Below are 20,979 nucleotides of genomic sequence, written 5' to 3'. Positions count from 1 at the left end.
TCACGTTCAGTCATTTCACACCACAATACAAATCAACATAACTTGTACTCCATCCTCGCAGTTCAAACTAATACTACTAACTACTCAAAGACCAAGATATACCACTAACAACATGAAAATACTATCATGTTGTTGTTGTGGTCTTCAGTCCTGAGACTGGTTTGATGCAGCTCTCCATGCTACTCTATCCTGTGGAAGCATCTTCACCTCCCAGTACCTACTGCAACCTACATCCTTCTGAATCTGCTTAGTGTATTCATCTCTTGGTCTCCCTCTATGATTTTTACCCACCACACTGCCCTCCAATACTAATTGGTGATCCCTTGATGCCTCAGAATATGTCCTACCAAGTGATCCCTTCTTCTAGTCAAGTTGTGTCACAAACTCCTCTTCTCCCCAATCCTATTCAATACCTCCTCATTAGTTATGTGATCTACCCATCTAATCTTCAGTATTCTCCTGTAACACCACATTTCAAAAGCTTCTATTCTCTTCTTTCCAAACTATTTATCGTCCATGTTTCACTTCCATACATGGCTACACTCCATACAAATACTTTCAGAAATGATTTCCTGACACTTAAATCTATACTCGCTGTTAACAAATTTCTCTTCTTCAGAAATGCTTTCCTTGCCATTTCCAGTCTACATTTTATATCCTCTCTACTTCGACCATCATCAGTTATTTTGCTCCCCAAATGGCAAAACTCCCTTACTACTTTAAGTGTCTCATTTCCTAATCTAATTCCCTCAGCATCACCCAACTTAATTCGACTACATTCCTTATCCTCGTTTTGCTTTTGTTGATGTTCATCTTATATCCTCATTTCAAGACAATATCCATTCCGTTCAACTGCTCTTCCAAGCCCTTTGCTGTCTCTGACAGAATTACAATGTCATTGGCGAACCTCAAAGTTTTTATTTCTTCTCCATGGATTTTAATACCTACTCCGAATTTTTCTTTTATTTCCTTCACTGCTTGCTCAATATACAGATTGAATAACATTGGGGATAGGCTACAACCCTGTCTCACTCCCTTCCCAACCACTGCTTCCCTTTCATGCCCCTTGACTCTTATAACTGCCATCTGCTTTCTGTACAAATTGTAAATAGCCTTCCGCTCCCTGCATTTTACCCCTGCCACTTTCAGAATTTGAAAGAGAGTATTCCAGTCAACATTGTCAAAAGCTTTCTCTAAGTCTACAAATGCTAGAAATGTAGGTTTGCCTTTCCTTAATCTTTCTTCTAAGATAAGCCGTAGGGTCAGTATTGCCTCACGTGTTCCAATATTTGTACGGAATCCAAACTGATCTTCCCCGATGTCGGCTTCTACTAGTTTTTCCATTTGTCTGTAAAGAATTTGCATTAGTATTTTGCAGACTTATTAAGCTGATAGTTTCGCAATTTTCACATCTGTCAACACCTGCTTTCTTTGGGATTGGAATTATTATATTCTTCTTGAAGTCTGAGGGTATTTCGCCTGTCCCAGGGTTGTCAGTAGTTCTAATGGAATGTTGTCTTCTCCTGGGGCCTTGTTTCGACTTAGGTCTTTCATTGCTCTGTCAAACTCTTCATGCAGCATCATATCTCCCATTTCATCTTCCTCTACATCCTCTTCCATTTCTATAATATCGTCCTGAAGTGCATCGCCATTATATAGATCCTCTATATACTCCTTCCACCTTTCTGCTTTCTCTTCTTTTCTTAAAACTGAGTTTCCATTTGAGCTCTTGATATTCATACAAGTGGTTCTCTTTTCTCCAAACGTCTCTTTAGTTTTCCTTTAGGCAGTATCTATCTTACCCCTAGTGAGATAAGCCTCTACATCCTTACATTTATCCTCTAGCGATTCCTGCTTAACCATGTAACACTTCCTATCGATCTCATTTTTGAGACGTTTGTATTCCTTTTTGCCTGCTTCGTTTACTGCATTTTTCTATTTTCTCTTTTCGTCAATTAAATTCAGTATTTCTTCTGTTACCCAAGGATTTCTACTATCCCTCACCTTTTTACCTACTTGATCCTCTGCTGCCTTCACTATTTCATCCCTCAAAGCTATCCATTCCTCTTCTACTGTATTTCTTTCCCGCATTCCTGTCAACTGTTCCCTTATGCTCTCCCTGAAATGCTGTACAGCCTCTGGTTTAGTCAGTTCATCCAGGTCCCATCTTCTTAAATTCCCACCTTTTTGCAGTTTCTTCAGTTTAAATCTACAGTTCATAACCAATAGATTGTGGTCAGAGTCCACATCTGCCCCTGGAAATGTCTTACAGTTTAAAACCTGGTTCCTAAATCTCTGTCTTACCATTATATAATCTATCTGAAACCTGCCAGTGTCTCCAGGCTGCTTCCATTTATGCAAGCTTCTTTTATGATTCTTGAACCAAGTGTTAGCTATGATTAAGCTGTGCTCTGTGCAAAATTCTACCATGCGGCTTCCTCTTTCATTTCTTACCCCCAGTCCATATTCACCTACTACATTTCCTTCTCTCCCTTTTCCTACTACCGAATCCCAGTTACCCATGGCTATTAAATTTTCATCTCCCTTCACTATCTGAATAATTTCTTTTATCTCATCATACATTTCATCAATTTCTTCATCATCTGCAGAGCTAGTTGGCATATAAACTTGTACTATTGTAGTAGGCGTGGGCTTCGTGTCTATCTTGGCCACAATAAAGTGTTCACTATGCTTTTTGTAGTAGCTTACCTGCACTCCTATTCTTTTATTCATTATTAAACCTAGTCCTGCATTACCCCTATTTGATTTTGTATTTATAACTCTGTATTGGCCTGACCAAAAGTCTGGTTCCTCCTGCCACCAAACTTCACTAATTCCTACTATATCTATCTTTAACCTATCCATTTCCCTTTTTAAATTTTCTAACCTACCTGCGCGATTAAGGGATCTGACATTCCACGCTCCGATCCATAGAACGCAAGTTTTCTTTCTCCTGATAACAATGTCCTCTTGAGTAGCCCCTGCCCGGAGATCCGAATGGGGAAGTATTTTACCTCTGAAATATTTTACCCAAGAGGACGCCACCATCATCTGACCATACAGTAAAGCTGCATGCCCTCGGGAAAAATTACAGCTGTAGTTTCCCCTTGCTTTCAGCCGTTCGCAGTACCAGCACAGAAAGGCCGTTTTGGTTAGTGTTACAAGGTCAGATCAGTCAATCATCCAGACTGTTGCCCCTGCAACTACTGAAAAGGCTGCTGCCCCTCTTCAGGAACCACACGTTTGTCTGGCCTCTCAACAGATACCCCTCCGTTGTGGCTGCACCTACGGTACGGCTATCTGTATCACTGAGGCACGCAAGCCTCCCCACCAACGGCAAGTTCCATGGGTCATAGGGGGGAATACTATCATATATTGATTTATTTGTGCAAAATCATCTCTAGAACATTCATTTCATAAATAAAATACAAGTAACAGTTTATCCTTTTAGAAAGCACGTAATACTTTTTCGTGCAGCAATGTGGTAGTGGATTTCTGGATTTTGGGATTTCAATTTGGAATCGGTCATTCCACATGATCGAAGATCGGTTAGTACATTTGTCTCACATTAGCCAGTTTTATTACAGTATGGTGATGTCATATTTATTGACTTGAGGATAGCTTATTATATGTTTACAAACTGTTATCAAACAAAATGTATGCATATGGAATATCAGAACAGGCATGTAGATGAGTTGAAGATCTCCTGTCAAATAGAAATCAGACTGTTTTTCATAATGAGGAGATGTCATCAGGAGAAAAATTAGTAGGACTTCCATACAAGTTTGGTGGGATGTTAGTTAGTTATTTAGTTATCAGTGCATTCCTTTGATCATAATTGTGATCTCTCACTATTATGTAGAATGAGTAAATTTATCATTATGGTACAAGGAGCTATGATTTCAGCTTGTGTTTCCAGTTAATTGTGTTATCTATTAGAATCTTTACACCTCTGGGTAAGTGGTCAAAGGCTTTTATGGTTGAATACATCTCTCTTTTGCATATCACCTGAAGGCTGAGTGAGGCATAGTGGAAGTCATTTTTTGTTCCAGTATTATATTTCTGAATGTTCATGGAAAACATAAATAACAATAGTAGCTTTCTTGGAGTGTTTGTAGACCAAGTTGTTTTGACACCATTAGAAAGTTGTTATGGGAGGCGGAGGGACTCACAGATAATCAACACTATGTTAAAAGAAGTAATGCAGAAAGGTTGGGGTTTAACATTCACTTAATGATGAGGTTGTCAAAATCAGCATAATTTGGTCTGACTGACTTTTGAAATAATGTATTCAGTCTCGGGATAGAAAGTGAGGTGGATTAAATTTTTTTGTTGATAAATAACTGGATCTATTTACAGAATGTTACAGGAAATGACTAGATGATCGGAAATGTGTAACCAATAGCAATAATGTTCCTGAGCATAAGGATATTTCATGAAAAGCACTATACTTGTTACTACTGTAACTAGGGGTGACAGTAAGCACAGTGCAACTAAACATGAAACACACGAAAGGCTTGTGCAAGCTTGCCGTTTTTCTGTGTCTGCCAGTTGTTGCAACTCTGTTGGCGGTTGTGGCTGGTGCAAGAGGAAGCTGCAGTCTTAATTCTGTTGTAGTTGGTGGTGCTTCATGAAAAATGTACATAGGTGTCACATTGTTGATTGATACAGTTGTCAACCTGTCGTTTATGGCAATGACTGGCATCTTGGTACGTCTTCTTAAGACATGATGTGGTCTGGTGTATGGGTGTTGCAAAGGTTGCTTGACACTATCAGTATGGAGCATTACATGCAAGCAGCTGTCTAAATTATGATGCATGCAACTGCTCATTGTACCATGCCTATCGGGAGGCCTTGGGATGTCAGATGTAAGCAAATTGGTCTCATAACTTATTTAGGAAATCTGGCTGGTCTCATGGTGTTGTTTGTAGAGAAATTGAAAGGACAAATTCTCCAGGAATATGTAATATTTCAGCATATACTAATTCTGCAGCTGAGGAATCGATGTGAGGGTTGTAAGTAGTTGATAATTCAAGGCGAACTATCAGAAGGGTAGATGTCCAGGAAGTTCTATTGCACGTGAGCACCGCCTTCAGGGACAAATTCTCCAGGAAGACATAATGTTTTGCTATAGGCTAATTCCATGGCTGAAGAGTCAATGTCAAGCTTGTAAGTAGTTTGTAGTACAAGGAAAACTATTGGAAGAGAACATGTCCAGGAAGTTCCATGCCACATGAATGCCACCTTCAGGGTATGATGCCAACATTCTATCATATCATTACTTGGGGAAGGGAAAGGGGGTGGGTGATAGCTAATGGTCTTGTGGTGTATGTAACCACAAAACTTCACTAGATTTGCAAACAGAGCAGATTCAAACTGCTGGCCATGTGTAGTGGGCAGCTGAATCTTGCTATCCACACTGATGCAAATGTGAAGGTTAAAGTTCCCACAGTGATACTGTCCACCAGCCCTGCCTGCAGCCAGCACGTAGTGTGTCCTGTCATAGTGAGCAAACACTGCTGATCACCTGTTGGAGGAAGTAGGCCTACAAGATCAAGGTGCAAAAAGTAAAGTTGTGTCTAGAAAATCACCGACAGGTGCATGCACAAGGCAGGTCACCTTATAGTAGTGACATTTGGGACATGTTTGTGTCCACTCCTTGCAGTCTTTCTCCATCTCAGGCCATACTAAATGTTGTAACACTAGGTGGAAAGTTGGATGGGCTTTATGGTGGCACAGATTGTGAAAATTGTTGAAAACTTTGTGTTGAAATGTGGTTAGTAGAAACAGGCATGATCTTCCTTGCAAAACATCACAGTATATTTGGACATCATTGCCAGGAACGTTGACATGTTACAACTTCAACCTGACATGGCATTGCTGATGAAGGTCTAGAGTTCTTTGTCGTCTCATTGAGCCTTGACCACTTATGACAAATCTATAGTTCTTGTCACAATGTTGGTGCAGGAGACAATGGGTCACTACACTGTCAATGCCAGAAATGTGTTAAATGTTGGCAGTAAATTGACATGTAACTCCAAACGGTTGTATTGCCTAGGCAACGGCCTTGCCACAGCGGTAACACTGGTTCCCATCAGATCACCGAAATTAAGCACTGTCAGGCTGTGCTAGCACTTGGATGGGTAACCATCCAGTCTGCTGAGCACTGTTGGCAAGCGGGGTGCACTCAGCCCTTGTGAGGCAAACTGAGGAGCTACTTTATTGAGAAGTAGCGGCTCCAGTCTCAGAAGCTGACGTACGGCTGGGAGAGCGGTGTGCTGACCACATGCCCCTCCACATCCACATCCAGTGACTCTTTTAGGCGGAGGATGACACAGCGGCCGGTCGGTACCGTTGGGCCTTCCAAGGCCTGTTTGGATGGAGAGTTGTACTGCCTATGAGAACAGTTGTTGCTGTTCTACCTTAAAGTGTAGCTGTTCTACCTTAAAGTGTAGACCAGCGGCTTGTGGTCTGTGTAGATTGTAAACTCTCTCGCTTCATTCTGTGGCTGGAAGCATTTAACTGCCTTGTACGCAGCTGGAAGTGCGCACCATATGCACTCCATTTCTACTGCAATGGTGTCAGTTTCCATGAGAAATATGCAAGTGGTTGTCACAAACTGTCTGACAACTGCTGCAGTGCCTTGAGGATAGCTGTTTAGCTTGGGTCTACCACCAATGCCAAGGGTGCCTCAAGCTTGTGGTGCGCAAAGTATGCTATGTTCGCCATACCGTGCTTTGTGGCCTCAGAAGCAGAGCACATCTTCTACGACCACTGCACTGGGGTACTGCCTCTGACCTTTGGTCGGTATGCTGTTCTGCTGCATGTGGTAGGTGGCAGTGGAAAAGCTTACCATCCCTAGGAACCTGTGTAATTCTTTAATTGTGGTCAGTCTTGGTATCTGCAGAACTGCTTTGACATTCTCTGTTAATGGTAGGGACCCTACAGGTGATATCCAGAGGTGTAGAAGTGTGATTTTGGGTTGTCCAAACATGCACATGGTCGCTTTCAACATGACATCAGACTGCTCCAATTGTTTAAATACATTTTTAATGTGCTGGTGGTATTGCTCCTTATTAGCCGAATACGCGAGAATGTCATGGAGAAAGGCAAAGCAAAATGGCAAACCTTGAAGGATGGAATCTATAAACCTCTGCCATATTTGAGCCACATTCCATAAACCAACAGTCATGAATTTGCTCTCATAAAGTCCAAATGGAGTCTTTGGGACTTCTTCCTTCACTACAGGAATCTGCCTTGGTGCAGTCTAGAATGCTAAATATTGTAGCTCCATGTAACATGTAATTGTAGGCATGCAACAAAGGCAGGGGATAGAACAGTTACAGTGTTAAGTGTGCTATAGTCACCACATGAGTGCCAAGCTCACCCTTTCTTCAGAACGACATGTAGAGCAGGTGACCTTGGGCTGCTTGACAGATGGATTATCCCTTCTCTAAGCACTGTGTCAAATTTTGCCTCTTCAAAGACCAGGCAATCAGGTGCCAAGCTCCTAGGCTCGCAAGATACTGGCAGGCCACATGTGGTTTCTGCATGATGCATTGTTTTATGAGGCAATGCATAGGTGTGCCTGGAGGTCTGTCCAACACAGGGAATTGCCTTGGTAAGGAGGCATACTTATCGTCACACACCTGTATCAGACTGCCACTGTCCACTGTTGCATTGCAATAAAATCCTGCAGCTGTCAGTCCAATATCACTGTCAGCCAGCTGAGCACTGGCCACATCTGCTACGAGCTGGTAATGTTCCAAGAGACCAGCTCCTATAATGGCCTCCTCAATGGTTAAGTCCCAAATTTAGTTCAATCCGCTGTGTTCCATATGCGGAGATTATGATTCATTAGTGGCAGAGAAGCAGAGCGCTGTCAGCAATCTGTTGCAGTGCATTGAAGTGCGAGCTAAGAAGCTCAGATCCAAACTGGTGTCTATTAAATACTTTTGGCCTTGTCTATTGTCACTGATGAGCAGATGTCATGACTCCACAGGACAGCCGGTTGCACCTACAACTGACTACCACTGGCTTTTGGGAACAAGCAGGCTGTTGTACATTTTTGTACCCGCTTACCAAACTTACCAGTAGGTAGGTTGTTACGTGTTAGATGATGCAGCATTGGATGTGAAACAACTCTTTGTTCTCTTGTTGTAATACCCGCTACTATTTCTAGTACTGTTTTAGGACAGAAGTGTGTTATTCTGCATACATAACAATTCTGCCTTTGATGCCAAGGAGGCAAAATCTTGGTCCACAACTGTGGTGGCCCCTACTGTACCAACACCTGACACTGTCGCCTAACTTGAGAATGTACAATGGCCTCTTTGGTGCGATCGGCAAGTTCTGCCATGTCGTCCAGTGACATCTTCATTTATGATGCCACATTGGTTTTGATCTGTGGCAGTTGTCAAATGATCCACAGGGTGTGAAGCAGCTTGTCCAGTATGGTTACTGTGTTTAACTTGCTCAGTAAGTGATGTGAGTATTGTGATGTCTTGTAATATCCTATCTTCTCTTATGACAGTAAGTGCTCTATTTGACCCTTTGTGATGCTGAAACTCTCTGGATTAATTCTGATTTAAGCTCCTTGTATGAGTTTTCCTGTGATGGTACAGTAATGACATCGGGAACTTCTGTGGCAAACGGTGGTCAAGCTGGCTCATGAAGAGAGGAAATTCTGTCGAGTTAGCCATGATGCGCACATAGCAAACGCTCACTTCCACTTTTGCAAATCACAGTACTGGGTTGTTAGACCAGAAGGGAGGCAAACAGACCACTAGTCTGGACACTGTTGGTTCATCAGTCGTCTTGCCATGTAGTAAATTCAGGAGTGGTTTAGTTCTCTTCAGTTCAGGTTCTTCAGCTCAGATCACGTCGGGGCCACCACCTGTTGTGATCAGCATAATTTGGTCTGACCGACCTTTAAAATAATGTATTCAGTCTGGGGCTAGAAACTGAACTAGATTAAAATTCTTTATTGAAGAATAACTGGGTCTGTTTACTAGTTCGTAACACAGAACGTTACTGGAGACAAGTGGAAGATCAGGAATGCTTAACCAATAGCAATAACTTTCCTGAGTGTAAGAATATTTTGTGAAAAGCAGGATACCTGTTACTACTGTTACCAGAAGTGACAGTAAGTACAGAGTACCTAAACATGGAACATACAAAAGTATATCAAAATTCAGACATTAAGGAATTAACAACACATAGAAATTGTAAGAACACATACAAACCACAGCGTACCTGGCAACTGGTGCAGAAACTGCTTGATAGCTGCAATTCCTCTGTTGCTGCATACACATGACTACACCAATGAATATGCATAACATCACTTGTTTGTGCAAATAATAACTGAAGTCATGACCCACATAGCAGGTGCTACAAGGTCATCAGAGACAGCATTAGGTTAAAAGACTGGCAGTGGACCTTAAATGCAAATTAACAAATTAATGTGTGCAAGTTAGCTGTGATGAAATTTGACTGTGTAAATGGGCAGTCATCCACTGTAATCAATCGTAACCATTGTGTATCTAGTCTGGAGCAAGTCAAGACAGAATGACCACATCAGCCTATTTGCGGGGAAGGCAGGTGTCAACCTAAGATTTGTCAGAAGGATCCTTAGGAAATGTAATTTGTCCATGGATGAGCTCACTTAACGAAAGCATTCTAGGCTGGTTGTTGAGGAGTGCTCACCAAATTGTGATCCTTACCAATTTTGATGAATAAAGAGACTAAGAAGATCCAAACAAGATTCATCAAGAGTTTCTTTTGTCAGTGTCAGTTTCAGTGAAATGCTCAACCCGCTCTGCTAGGAAATGTTGCAGGAAAGGTCTTAGTACCTGACAGGGAGCCTTACTTTCAAAATGCAGGTAGTGTAGATTCCAGCAATATGAGCCAAGGAACATGTTTTCAGTCTTGTTTATGTGCCCACAGATTGTTCAGTAACTCAAATATATTGGGACTAGTTACATTAACTCCCAGTGTCATTTACATTTCATCTAGGACTTTAGAGTGTCATATTACTGTGATTTTTAGTTGTCAGATTTATTTTATAAGAAGTCTCAGTGTTCTCATAGATGAGTTAATTGTCGAACATCATTTAGAAAATGTGTTAGACATTTCTCTGAAGCAACTGTATTGGGGGAGTAGAGAGGGAATCTGTATTGGCTCTCCCATGCCTGCAGATTATGTCTAAAAAGAGAACTGCTGAGTCTGAGGAAGAGATTGGTATTTTTCAGACTGAATTAAAATAATGAAATGTGTACTAAACTAACTCACTGAACAGTAGAGACATTGAGTCTTCGACAGGCATAGGAACAAGACTGAAAACTTCACTAGCTTTTGAACAAATTCTTTTTCCAGCTAGAGTACACACCAGTGACTCAACACTTTTAGTACTTTCTCCAAAGTTACTTACATTCTGCAAGAACTTCCCATACCATAGAAATGTCACCTAATTGTGTTAAAGGAAGAATGGTATGTGAAAAACAAGAAAAGGTAATAAACAAGGGACAAAAAATGAAAATAGCACAATCACATTTAATCTTTCATTAATCAATTACCTTGGATTATTAATTAAGGTGGCAGATGCTGGACAGCAGCAAATTGTATAAGCCAGTTGGGGCCACAAAAGATGTAAAAATTAATGTAATAATAGACAAAAACTGAAGGATCCTTGGGGAAAAAAAGTTTGGTCACTAAATGAGTAAGCCGAATCCAAATGCAAAGATTAAATTTGGCATATATCAAGCATTTATGAATATGTTAAAACAAAATGCTAGTCTTAGCTAGATGATAAAAATTCATTCGTTTGCACATAATTTTCCAAGTAACTCATCATAAAGGACACTTTTACTTGTGTGAAACAAGTTAAAGTATTTGTTGACTTGGGGAAGTAATACCGTACATAAAGATTGCTGCCACATAAGTACTGCCTGCAACTTATTCATGTTGAGTGGTGAATGCTTTCTCTCTCTCTCTCTCTCTCTCTCCCTCCCTCCCTCTCTCTCTGTCTGTCTGTGTCTGTCTTCATAAAATCAGCTGAACATCTTACCTCAAAATTTGATGGACCAAATTTTTCTGTTGTTTTCAAAGATTTTTTGTAAAAATCAATGACAGTAAGGGTAATTTTCTACCGTCTTTCATTTTTATTCAACTCTTGTAGGTTGTTGGTAGCAATGAACTTAAGAAATTGCATCCATACTTGAGAACTGAAGACTTGGTTGGAGCAATCTGGGTTCCTGAGGATGCTGTGGCAAAACCTCAAGCTGTGTGTTATGTTTTAGCAAAGTTGGCAAGAGAAGGAGGTAAGTTCAAAAACATTGCTTTTAACTTATTGCAAGGAGTGACTCACATAATCTCATTACAAAGAAATTTGGTCATAAGCCTCACACTGTTTTTAAATCATTAATCCAATAACTTGGATACTATCTTTTATCTTTTTTGTTTTCATGTGTGTGCAGGTGCACGATATGTTGAAGACTGCCAGGTGGTACAAGTTTTAACTGAAAATGCTCGAGTAAAAGCTGTAGCAACCAACAATGGAACTGTGTTATGTGAATATTTTATCAACTGTGCAGGAATGGTATGTAAGACAAAGGTGCAGTGGGACTGCTCCTTTAAATAAACAAATATGTGCCATTGTTACATACTTGTATTTCCCATGATGCCATTGTGACATAATTCTCACAATGGGAAACCATCTACCTAATATTTATGGTCAAAGTAGATTTTGAGGATAATTAGTCACTGGTGTCATATATGTCGGTAATGGAACTGCTTATTGGATTGTTATCAGTTGATTGGAATATAGTACTTTTGCTCAAGTGATTTGTTCAGCATATTGAAAAAAATTGCCCCATTAGCCACTCAAGACACATTTCAGCCAGAAGCTCATTCCGACATGTCAGAATTAGAGATACCTGTGACACTACCTGTGAAGCTTTGCTTAACATTTTGTTTAATACTAGAAGTTTTGTTTGTGTAATTTTAATTGTGCCCACAGTCTGCATTATTCTCTCCAGAACAGAGATATCTTCCCAGATATCTGGCATTCCCCAAGGAAGTGTGGTAGACACTTCAATTTAGGAGGCAATGTAAGCAACCCTAGTAGATTATCTTCAGATGAAGTCATTGTTTACCATCATATGATGTCAACAGAAAATCAAAATTCAGTACAAAATTATTTATACAAGATATCTGGATTGTGCAAAAATTGGCAATTAACTGTGAACATTAAAAAGTGTAACATTCTCCACATGAGTACTGAGAGAATTTTGTTTCATGGTAAATATCACATATTTAGAGGTAAAGATGACACATTGAGTTGCAGACAGGCCCAATGAAAAAGCCTTTGTCAGAAAAGGAAACACAGCCACATCCATTCGCACAAGCAAGAACATCGTGTGCACACATGACCACCACCTCTGGCAGCACAGACTGAAATACAACTGTGATGTAGAAAGGAAGCAGCAATCTGGAGGGGATGGGGAAGGGAAAGGGATAGCAGAGTGCGGCTGGGGGGACAGAAGGCCACTATTTGGTGGAGCATACAGATGCCGGGATAATTTCAGGAGCCTCAACCTACAGTAACCTACTGTCCCCACACCCTCCACCCAGCATTTTTCATCCCCTGTCCTATCACCTTGCTCCTATTTTTGTTTTCCACACTCTTTTGTGTGCTGCCCTCTGCCAGCTTACCCACCCATCTTTCCCCTTCCCACTCCTCTCCTTTTCGCTACATTTCCCTCCTCCTCTTCACCTTCCTGCCCCATATCCTCCTGATGCCATGACTGTTGGCAGTCTAATCTCTTGCATGCTCCTCCAGAAAGCGCTCTTCTCTCCCTCCACCCATACCCTACTATCCTTTCCCTTCTCTGTCCCCTCTAGATTGCTGCTTTCATTCCACATTGCAGTTGCATTCCAGTCCAAGCTGCCAGCGATGGCAGTCACGTATGCATGAGATGTGCTTGCTTGTGTGAATGAATGTGTGTATGTGTTCCCTTTTCTGACAAACAGTTTGGCTGAAGCTAATGTGTAAGTGTCTTATCATTGTGTCTGTCTGCAACTCAATGTGACATCCTTTAAGTGAACAGCAATCTACCTTTTCATTATATTTTTGATATTCCAACCTGGAGTTTCCATTGTTTGATATATTTAGAGGTAGTTGATTCAACTAAATATGTAGGGACTAAAATTATGAGCAACTTAATTTGGAACCGTCACATAAAAATGTTCTAGAGAATATAAACTAAAGAGGCTCTTATTGACAGGACATTTATAAGCTACAAAAAAATCCACCAAAATTGCTTACACTTTGCTTATTGATCTTTCACATGCATATTCCTGTTCATTAAGAGATCCTTACCAAATAGATTTGGCAGAAGACTGGAAAAGCTCAATAAATCATGGCTAGTTTTGTGTTACTATAAAATAGTGCAGAAAATGCCAGATATAAGCAAGTTGGAATGACAATCATTAAAACAAAGGTGTTTTTTATTACAGTGAAATCTCTTCATGAAATTACAGGCAACAAACCAAAACTGTTTGTTGCTTTACACTTATATAGGAAGGAATGCCCATCATAATAAAAAAAGGAAAAGCAGAGATTATATGGAAAGATTTAGGTGTTCATGTTTTCTGTGCTTTATTCTAGAGTGAAGCATTAGATTTGTAATCTGCAAGTGGTGTCTTGCTGCCTCTGCCAAGCACTCCCAGTTTAGACAAATCTAACTGAAAAGGCTCTGAAACGGTAATCTCCTACCCTTCTCCTCTCACAACCCCGCCTCACTCCACCCAACTACACACACATCAAAAAAAGTTTTGCATCACCTCAGTTCCCAGAACTCCTGAAGGTAGATGTTGACTGTGGATATTGTATCACAGACACAGTCCCTTTGACTGTTCAGAGATGTCACTAAACCTGCCCAAAGAGGTGAACAACAGTGCATGAGCAGCAGCTATTAGATGGAGGGGGTCCGACAGATGATCAGTTCCAGTCATTCGACCAGGAAGGAGGTACATGGCTCGTGTTGTCTGTAGTTCAGCCATACCAAGATGGTCAATACTGCAGTTCGATTTCATCCCTATTGTTACTTTGTGCCAGGAAGGGCTCTCAACAAGAGAAGTGTCCAGGCGTCTCGGAGTGACCCAAAGTGATGTTGTTCGGACATGGAGGAGATACAGAGAGACAGGAACTGTCGATGACATGCCTCACTCACGCCACCCAATGGCTACTACTTGCAGTGGATGACTACTACCTATGGATTATGGCATGGAGGAACCCTGACAGCAACGCCACCATGTTGAATAAGGCTTTTTGTGCAGCCACAGGACATCATGTTACGACTCAAACTATGCACAATAGGCTGCATGATGCACAACTTCTCTTCCGACGTCCATGGCAAGGTCCATCTTTGCAACCATGACACCGTGCAACATGGTACAGATGGGCCCAACAACATTCCAAATGGACTGCTCAGCATTAGTATCATATTCTCTTCACCGATGAGTGTCACACATGCCTTCAACCAGACAGTCATCGGAGACGTGTTTGGAGGCAACCCAGTCAGGCTGAACGCCTTAGACACACTGTCCAGCGAGTGTAGCAAGGTGGAGGTTCCCTGCTGTTTTGGGGTGGCATTATGTGGAGCCAACGTACGCTGCTGGTAATAATGGAAGGCGCAGTAACAGCTGTACGATATGTGAATACCATCCTCCGACCAATATTGCAACATATCGGCAGCATATTGGTGAAGCATTCGTCTTCATGGATGACACTTCATGCCCCCATCGTGCACATCATGTGAATGACTTCCTTCAGGGTAATGACATCGCTTGATTAGAGTGGGCAGCATGTTCTCCAGACATGAACCCTATCGAACATGCCTCGGATAGATTGAAAAGGGCTGTTTACGGATGACGTGACCCACCAACCACTCTGAAGGGTCTATGCCAAATCGTCATAGAGGAGTGGGACAATTTGGTACAACAGTGCCTTGATGAACTTGTGGATAGTATGCCACAATGAATACAGGCTTGCATCATTGCAAGAGGACATGCTACTGGGTATTAGAGGTACCAGTGTGTACAGCAAACTGGATCACAACCACTGAAGGTCTCGCTGTATGGTGGTACAACATTCAATGTGTGATTTTCAGGAGCAATAAAAAGGGTGGAAATGATGTTTATGTTGATCTCTATTCCAATTTTCTGTACAGGTTCCAGAACTCTCGGAACCAAGGTGATGCAGAACTTTTTTTGATGTGCGTATCATGTATCAGCAAAAAGTAAAATCTTTAGCAAAAAATTCATTTGTTTGTTTTTACCATACATGTTTTATAAATCTACATCTGTTGCCTCAGAAGGACCAAAACATGTATACTAACCATGAAGTAAATTACAAACTGTAAGCCGACTCAACACTGTAACTATGAAATGCAGAATTGAATGTAGTATCACTCATGTTGCCATGCAAACTGCAATGAAATTTTGAGAGTACCAGTAACTACCATAGCAAGCTATGTTATTTGTGGGATGTTCATTTGGTTGCTACGTGAATACGCAAAATGAATACCAATGGCATAACCAATAAAAAACATATTGTATGACACGTGGTAGACTTCTCTTGTAATTTTGAGAAGGGAACCTCACAGAGAAACACAAAAGAATCTATGAATTCATTGAAAGCAGTAAAAACATAAATTCTATAGATGACTATATGCTAGGCAGCTTCCAGTATGTGAATGTAAGTATCAGAGGTCTACATACAATGCTTCTGCATCTATATGGATACATAATGTGCAAGCCATCATTTGGTACTTGACCACTATCTGTGGACATTCCCTTTTCTGTTCCACTCACAAAGTAGTGAGGGAAAAATGACTCTTTATATGCCTCCACACGAACCCTAATTTCCTTATTTGTCCTAGCAATCCACACAGGAAATGTACATTGGCAGCAATAAAATCATTATGCAGTGAGCCACAAATGCTGGTCCCCTCCAGGGATTCACAGTTCACAGTTCACAGGTCACTTCTGTAATACTTCTGTTTTGATTTGAACCTACGGGTAACAAATCTAGCAGCATGCCACTGAATTGCTTTGATGGTCTCCTTTAATTGGACCTGATAGGGTGCCCAAATGCTCAAGCAGTACTCAAGAATTGCCCACAGAAGTATTCTGTACTCGACAATGGGTCACACTAGTGTCCTACAAGTGGTATCCTTTATAGATCATATCAGCTTCCATCTAAAACAAGTTGGCATTCATCACAGCAAATAAAAATTCTGTCCAAGTCATCCCGAATCATCCCACAGCTACTTGATGATTACACTTTCCCATGCACCACAGCAGTACCACCAGTCACAGATTTGCTGCTCATCCTGTCTGTTAGATTTTTTGTGTATACGGAGAACACAAGCAGTCCTATTACACTCTGCTGCAGTCATTGCCCAGCTTTTTATATTGGTATGACTACCAACCAGTTGTCCACCAGAGGGAACAGCTGCCGCCAAACTGTGACCAAGAGCAAAGTACACCACCACGTGGCATAACATGCAGCTAAACATAGTACAACTGATTTCAGTGGCTCCTTCACTAACCAAGTCATATGGATTCTTCCTTGTGCCACCAGCTTTTCTGATCTGTGTGGATGTGAGTTATCCTTAAAACACATTCTCCACTCCTGTAATTATCCCAGCCTCAACCTACTGTAACATTGTTCCATAAGCTTTAAATATTACTGTGACATTTCCTAGGCCATCTAGCACTTTGTAACCTCCCCTCTGTGGAATGAGAAACCCTAACTTATAATGTAGTGGACCCCTTGAACTGTCTGGTATGGTAAGTGGTTTATTTACAGGGGTGCGTGGCAGGTTCTCTTTGTGACTTACCTACACGGTGGCAGCATAGTCAGCCTCCCTTACCTGCAGTTCAGCCACTCATACATTATTCGGCACCCTGTGGATTCTGGACTTAGTAAATGTGTAGAACTGAGGTTTTGGAAAGGAAAAATACATAGAACTAAGGTTTTGGAGAGGAATTTCGGTGCTACTAAAAAATGCAATGCAGCTCTGATAAAAGCAGTTGTATTCTAGAGACATGTTGGCCTCAAAATCCTTTGATACAATTTATTACAAACAAATTGCAAAATCGTAGTTTACACACCAGAATCCAGCCAGATAGTGGTCAGATGGATATGCCCCTCTAAGTGGGTTCAAGATCATTGTCGGATACCGATTGCATTTGGTTGTTGTCCCAATCAGGCTCATTCCAATTGTGATCATATTAATATAATTCACCCAGCTGCCACATGGGTATTTTAACGCACAAGGCCAGGATCTTATATTACCAAATACCACAGAACTCAGTCTTTACTTACACTTGATACCCCACATAAAAATAAGCATGATCATAACCAATTGGCAGAAAACCAAAAAACAGAATTGCAACAGTAGTAGCGAGCACAGCAGCTGCCTTACTGTGTTCAATGACTGTCATGTTGTTGCATGCAATAAGCTCTGCTCAATTAACTAATTGCATCTATGCCTCACTAATTGTCACATATTAAGATAAACATTCATTCACAGTCAAAATAACTTCACCAGCTACACGAACGTTACTTTGTCATGGTCTTATTCAGATTTAGCCAAAAAGCAAAGCTTAGTTTGTAATCTTGCGGGGGCACAACTGCCAGCCACCCGTACTGCTTCCCGGTTGAACAGCTAGTCCTCAACAATGGCATGCTGTGTGCCCTTCTCCCCCACTAAACCGCTTGTGAGATCAGCCACCATCTTCTCCTTTAACACAGACACATTTTACCTTATACTTTCCCTGTTGCTTTCTGTGCATATACGGTTTTGATTTACACTCTTCTGCCAATTTTGCTCTGGCCCTCTGCTCCAATTTAAATTTTTTCAAATGAACTACTTTTTTACCCTTCGGCAGCCTCTGGCCTGACCAGTCCACCTTCTCCATCCCCAAGGGGTGTCTGCCTGTGGATACTGCATCTTATTTCTAAGCTACCCTGGCTTTTCTGTGTCCTTCTGCCTCCATGTTCTTCGAAGTCACCATGCCAGTCTACCGCGCTCGACTCTGCTCTTATCGTAAACCTTCGGCACGCTACCCCCACTCTGGCTGACGTCTGTCTGCTATCCCACTGCATTCTAATCAGCGCTCACCTAATTAAAAAGGCTAGAACTTTAGTGTCATTGCCAATACAACAAGCAGGTTTCTTTCTGAAGCCACCTCATATTCTTAGCTATCGAATGAAGTTCTTAAAACTATTGCTTATCTGAAGTGTGGTCATTCTTGCACAGCACATTGCCACGTTTTACTACGGTAACTCACTGTCCTCACACCCTCCACCCAACAGTTACCATCCCCTCTGTCCTATCATCTCATCCCCAGTCTCATCTCCAACTCTGTTTATTTGCAGCCCTCTGTCAACACCTCTGCCTGTCTTTCCCCACTCCTCTCCTTTTTTCCCTTCCTTCCTGCCCCACACTGTACCTGTTGGCATTCTATTCCCTGCACACTCCACCAGACAGAGTTTGTCTCTCTCCCCACCTGTACACTACTACCCCTTCACGATCCCTTCCCCTTCCCCATCCCCTCCAGATTGCTGCTTGCATCCCACGTGATAGCTGCAAGCTGCATTCCGTCCCAAGATCCTGGAGTTAGCAGTCGTGTGTGTGTGTGTGTGTGTGTGTGTGTGTGTGTGTGTGTGTGTGTGTGTGTGTCTTACTGACAAAGGCTGTGAAAGCTGTGTGTGACTGTCTTTTAATTGTTCTTGTCTCCAACTTGACATGTCTTCTTTACAGTAAGTAACAATATGTCTTTTCCTACATTGTTAACAACTGCTTATCTGCTGTCTCCAGCATAAAAACTGTCCTGGTCTTCCTGATAGATATATGAAACTTAAGTAACAGTTGTGACTGTGATGACATTGTGACTGCTAGTCCCTGCCTCTATACTGATATTGTCGATAAGGTCAGGCCTCTTTGTAGCTTTGAGGTGTATTTACTCAAGACAGCTTTTGGAGAAAGCATATTGACTGGGGTGCATTCATCATTTTTACTTCCCCTCTTGTTTTGCCATCTGCCTCCTTAAAATTCAGTTTTTCACTTCTGACTAATTACCATTAACATACGTGAGTATAATCCGCATTTTCATAAAAGAGAAAGGCTGGCTCTTAGCCTTAAAGAATGTAACACCAGATCTGATTTTGTGCTTAGTTTTATGTATGTAATTTATTTTATAATATCAATATAATGGAAGGAAACATTCCACGTGGGAAAAATTATATATAAAAACAAAGATGAGGTGACTTACCGAACAAAAGCGCTGGCAGGTCGATAGACACACAAACAAACACAAACACACACACAAAATTCAAGCTTTCGCAACAAACTGTTGCCTCATCAGGAAAGAGGGAAGGAGAGGGGAAGACGAAAGGAAGTGGGTTTTAAGGGAGAGGGTAAGGAGTCATTCCAATCCCGGGAGCGGAAAGACTTACCTTAGGGGGAAAAAAGGACAGGTATACACTCGCACACACGCACATATCCATCCACACATACAGACACAAGCAGACATGTCTGCTTGTGTCTGTATGTGTGGATGGATATGTGCGTGTGTGCGAGTGTATACCTGTCCTTTTTTCCCCCTAAGGTAAGTCTTTCCGCTCCCGGGATTGGAATGACTCCTTACCCTCTCCCTTAAAACCCACTTCCTTTCGTCTTCCCCTCTCCTTCCCTCTTTCCTGATGAGGCAACAGTTTGTTGCGAAAGCTTGAATTTTGTGTGTGTGTTTGTGTTTGTTTGTGTGTCTATCGACCTGCCAGCACTTTTGTTCGGTAAGTCACCTCATCTTTGTTTTTATATATAATTTATTTTATAATTTATTTCAATTATGCCTAGTTAGTATCTTTCGTTACAGGGTGAAATCAGTAATTGTTTTGTAACTTAAATTCTGTTCTTGACATATAAACAAATATAAATTCTGTACTACTTACAAACATTTGGAGGAACAAGTAACAGTATTCTTAAAGGATCTATTTGGATCTATTCGAAAACATGTTAGCAAAGCCAGCCCTTAATTAATTCCAAAGTGATTAACAGTTTTATCAAAAGCATTGTTTTCTTAACAATATCTGTTAATTTCATCATTTAAACAAATAATTCAACCTAAACCTAGTAGTAGAAGAAACTGTTAAAAAGAACCAATTTTTCGATGCATTCAGTTAATTTAATGAGTTAAGTTTTAATTGTAATTTCTGTAAATTTAACTTTGAACAGTATGTAGATCTAGTACCTATTATTGTAAGGATGTATAAGGTCCCGATTTTTGGTCCCAAGACAGTCAGCCCATGGCCGAATTACAGATGAGAAACCTGTGTTGGCTAGAACAACAATAATGCTTCAACTTAACTCTGAAATAAGTGTTATACAATTAGGCCATGTGTTAAAACAATGACAGTGTCTGCTCCTTTCTGTTCTTCAAGAACTGTGAACTTTGTGGTTAAGTTTTTACTGCTCACAGATGTTCGATAGTAAACTATTGTAGCAGTATGTGGGGGTTTGGCTGCAAACTATTAATGAGGCTAATGGAAAGTTAAATCAATAGTGCACTGGCCATATATAACTATGTCTTGTTAGCGGGTTGCGAACAGTGAAAGTAAACGCAACTGTGTACCTCTCAGCTACATTATTTAAAGTAGTCAGTGTTGTACTTCCACACCCCATTTTTCAGCCAGTATCACAATGCGCTATGTTGACACCAAGGACAACAAACGAAGAAATGAAGAAGGCAAACTGTCACACTTTGACCTGTCAAGAGACTCTTGAAATTCTCCACCCAGTTATGAAGGACAGAAATTTGCAGTCAAGACCTTCACAGAATCCACAGATCCTCTGTTTAGACCCTCCATTTGGTTCCAAATAAAGGATCTTGATTGACCCTGGGTACAAC

General features: G+C 41.1%; 1 protein-coding gene across 2 annotated transcripts in view; it reads left to right on the top strand.

Moving 5' to 3' along the window:
* Positions 1 to 20,979, top strand: part of LOC124615854 (pyruvate dehydrogenase phosphatase regulatory subunit, mitochondrial-like) — a 168,754-nt gene that overhangs the window by 45,814 nt on the left and 101,961 nt on the right. For both annotated transcript variants that reach the window (XR_006979814.1, XM_047144013.1), the window contains exons 5-6: positions 11,177 to 11,318; positions 11,475 to 11,596. Coding sequence is in view for 1 of the 2 variants with exons in the window: in XM_047144013.1 (XP_046999969.1) it covers positions 11,177 to 11,318; positions 11,475 to 11,596 (264 nt within the window). In the remaining variant the exon portion in view is untranslated. The remainder of the gene's footprint in view (positions 1 to 11,176; positions 11,319 to 11,474; positions 11,597 to 20,979) is intronic.

The sequence above is a fragment of the Schistocerca americana genome, chromosome 5 (genome assembly GCF_021461395.2).
Source record: "Schistocerca americana isolate TAMUIC-IGC-003095 chromosome 5, iqSchAmer2.1, whole genome shotgun sequence".
NCBI lineage: Eukaryota > Metazoa > Arthropoda > Insecta > Orthoptera > Acrididae > Schistocerca > Schistocerca americana.
Note: the sequence above shows the minus strand (reverse complement) of the source record. Positions and strands in the feature narration are given on the sequence as shown.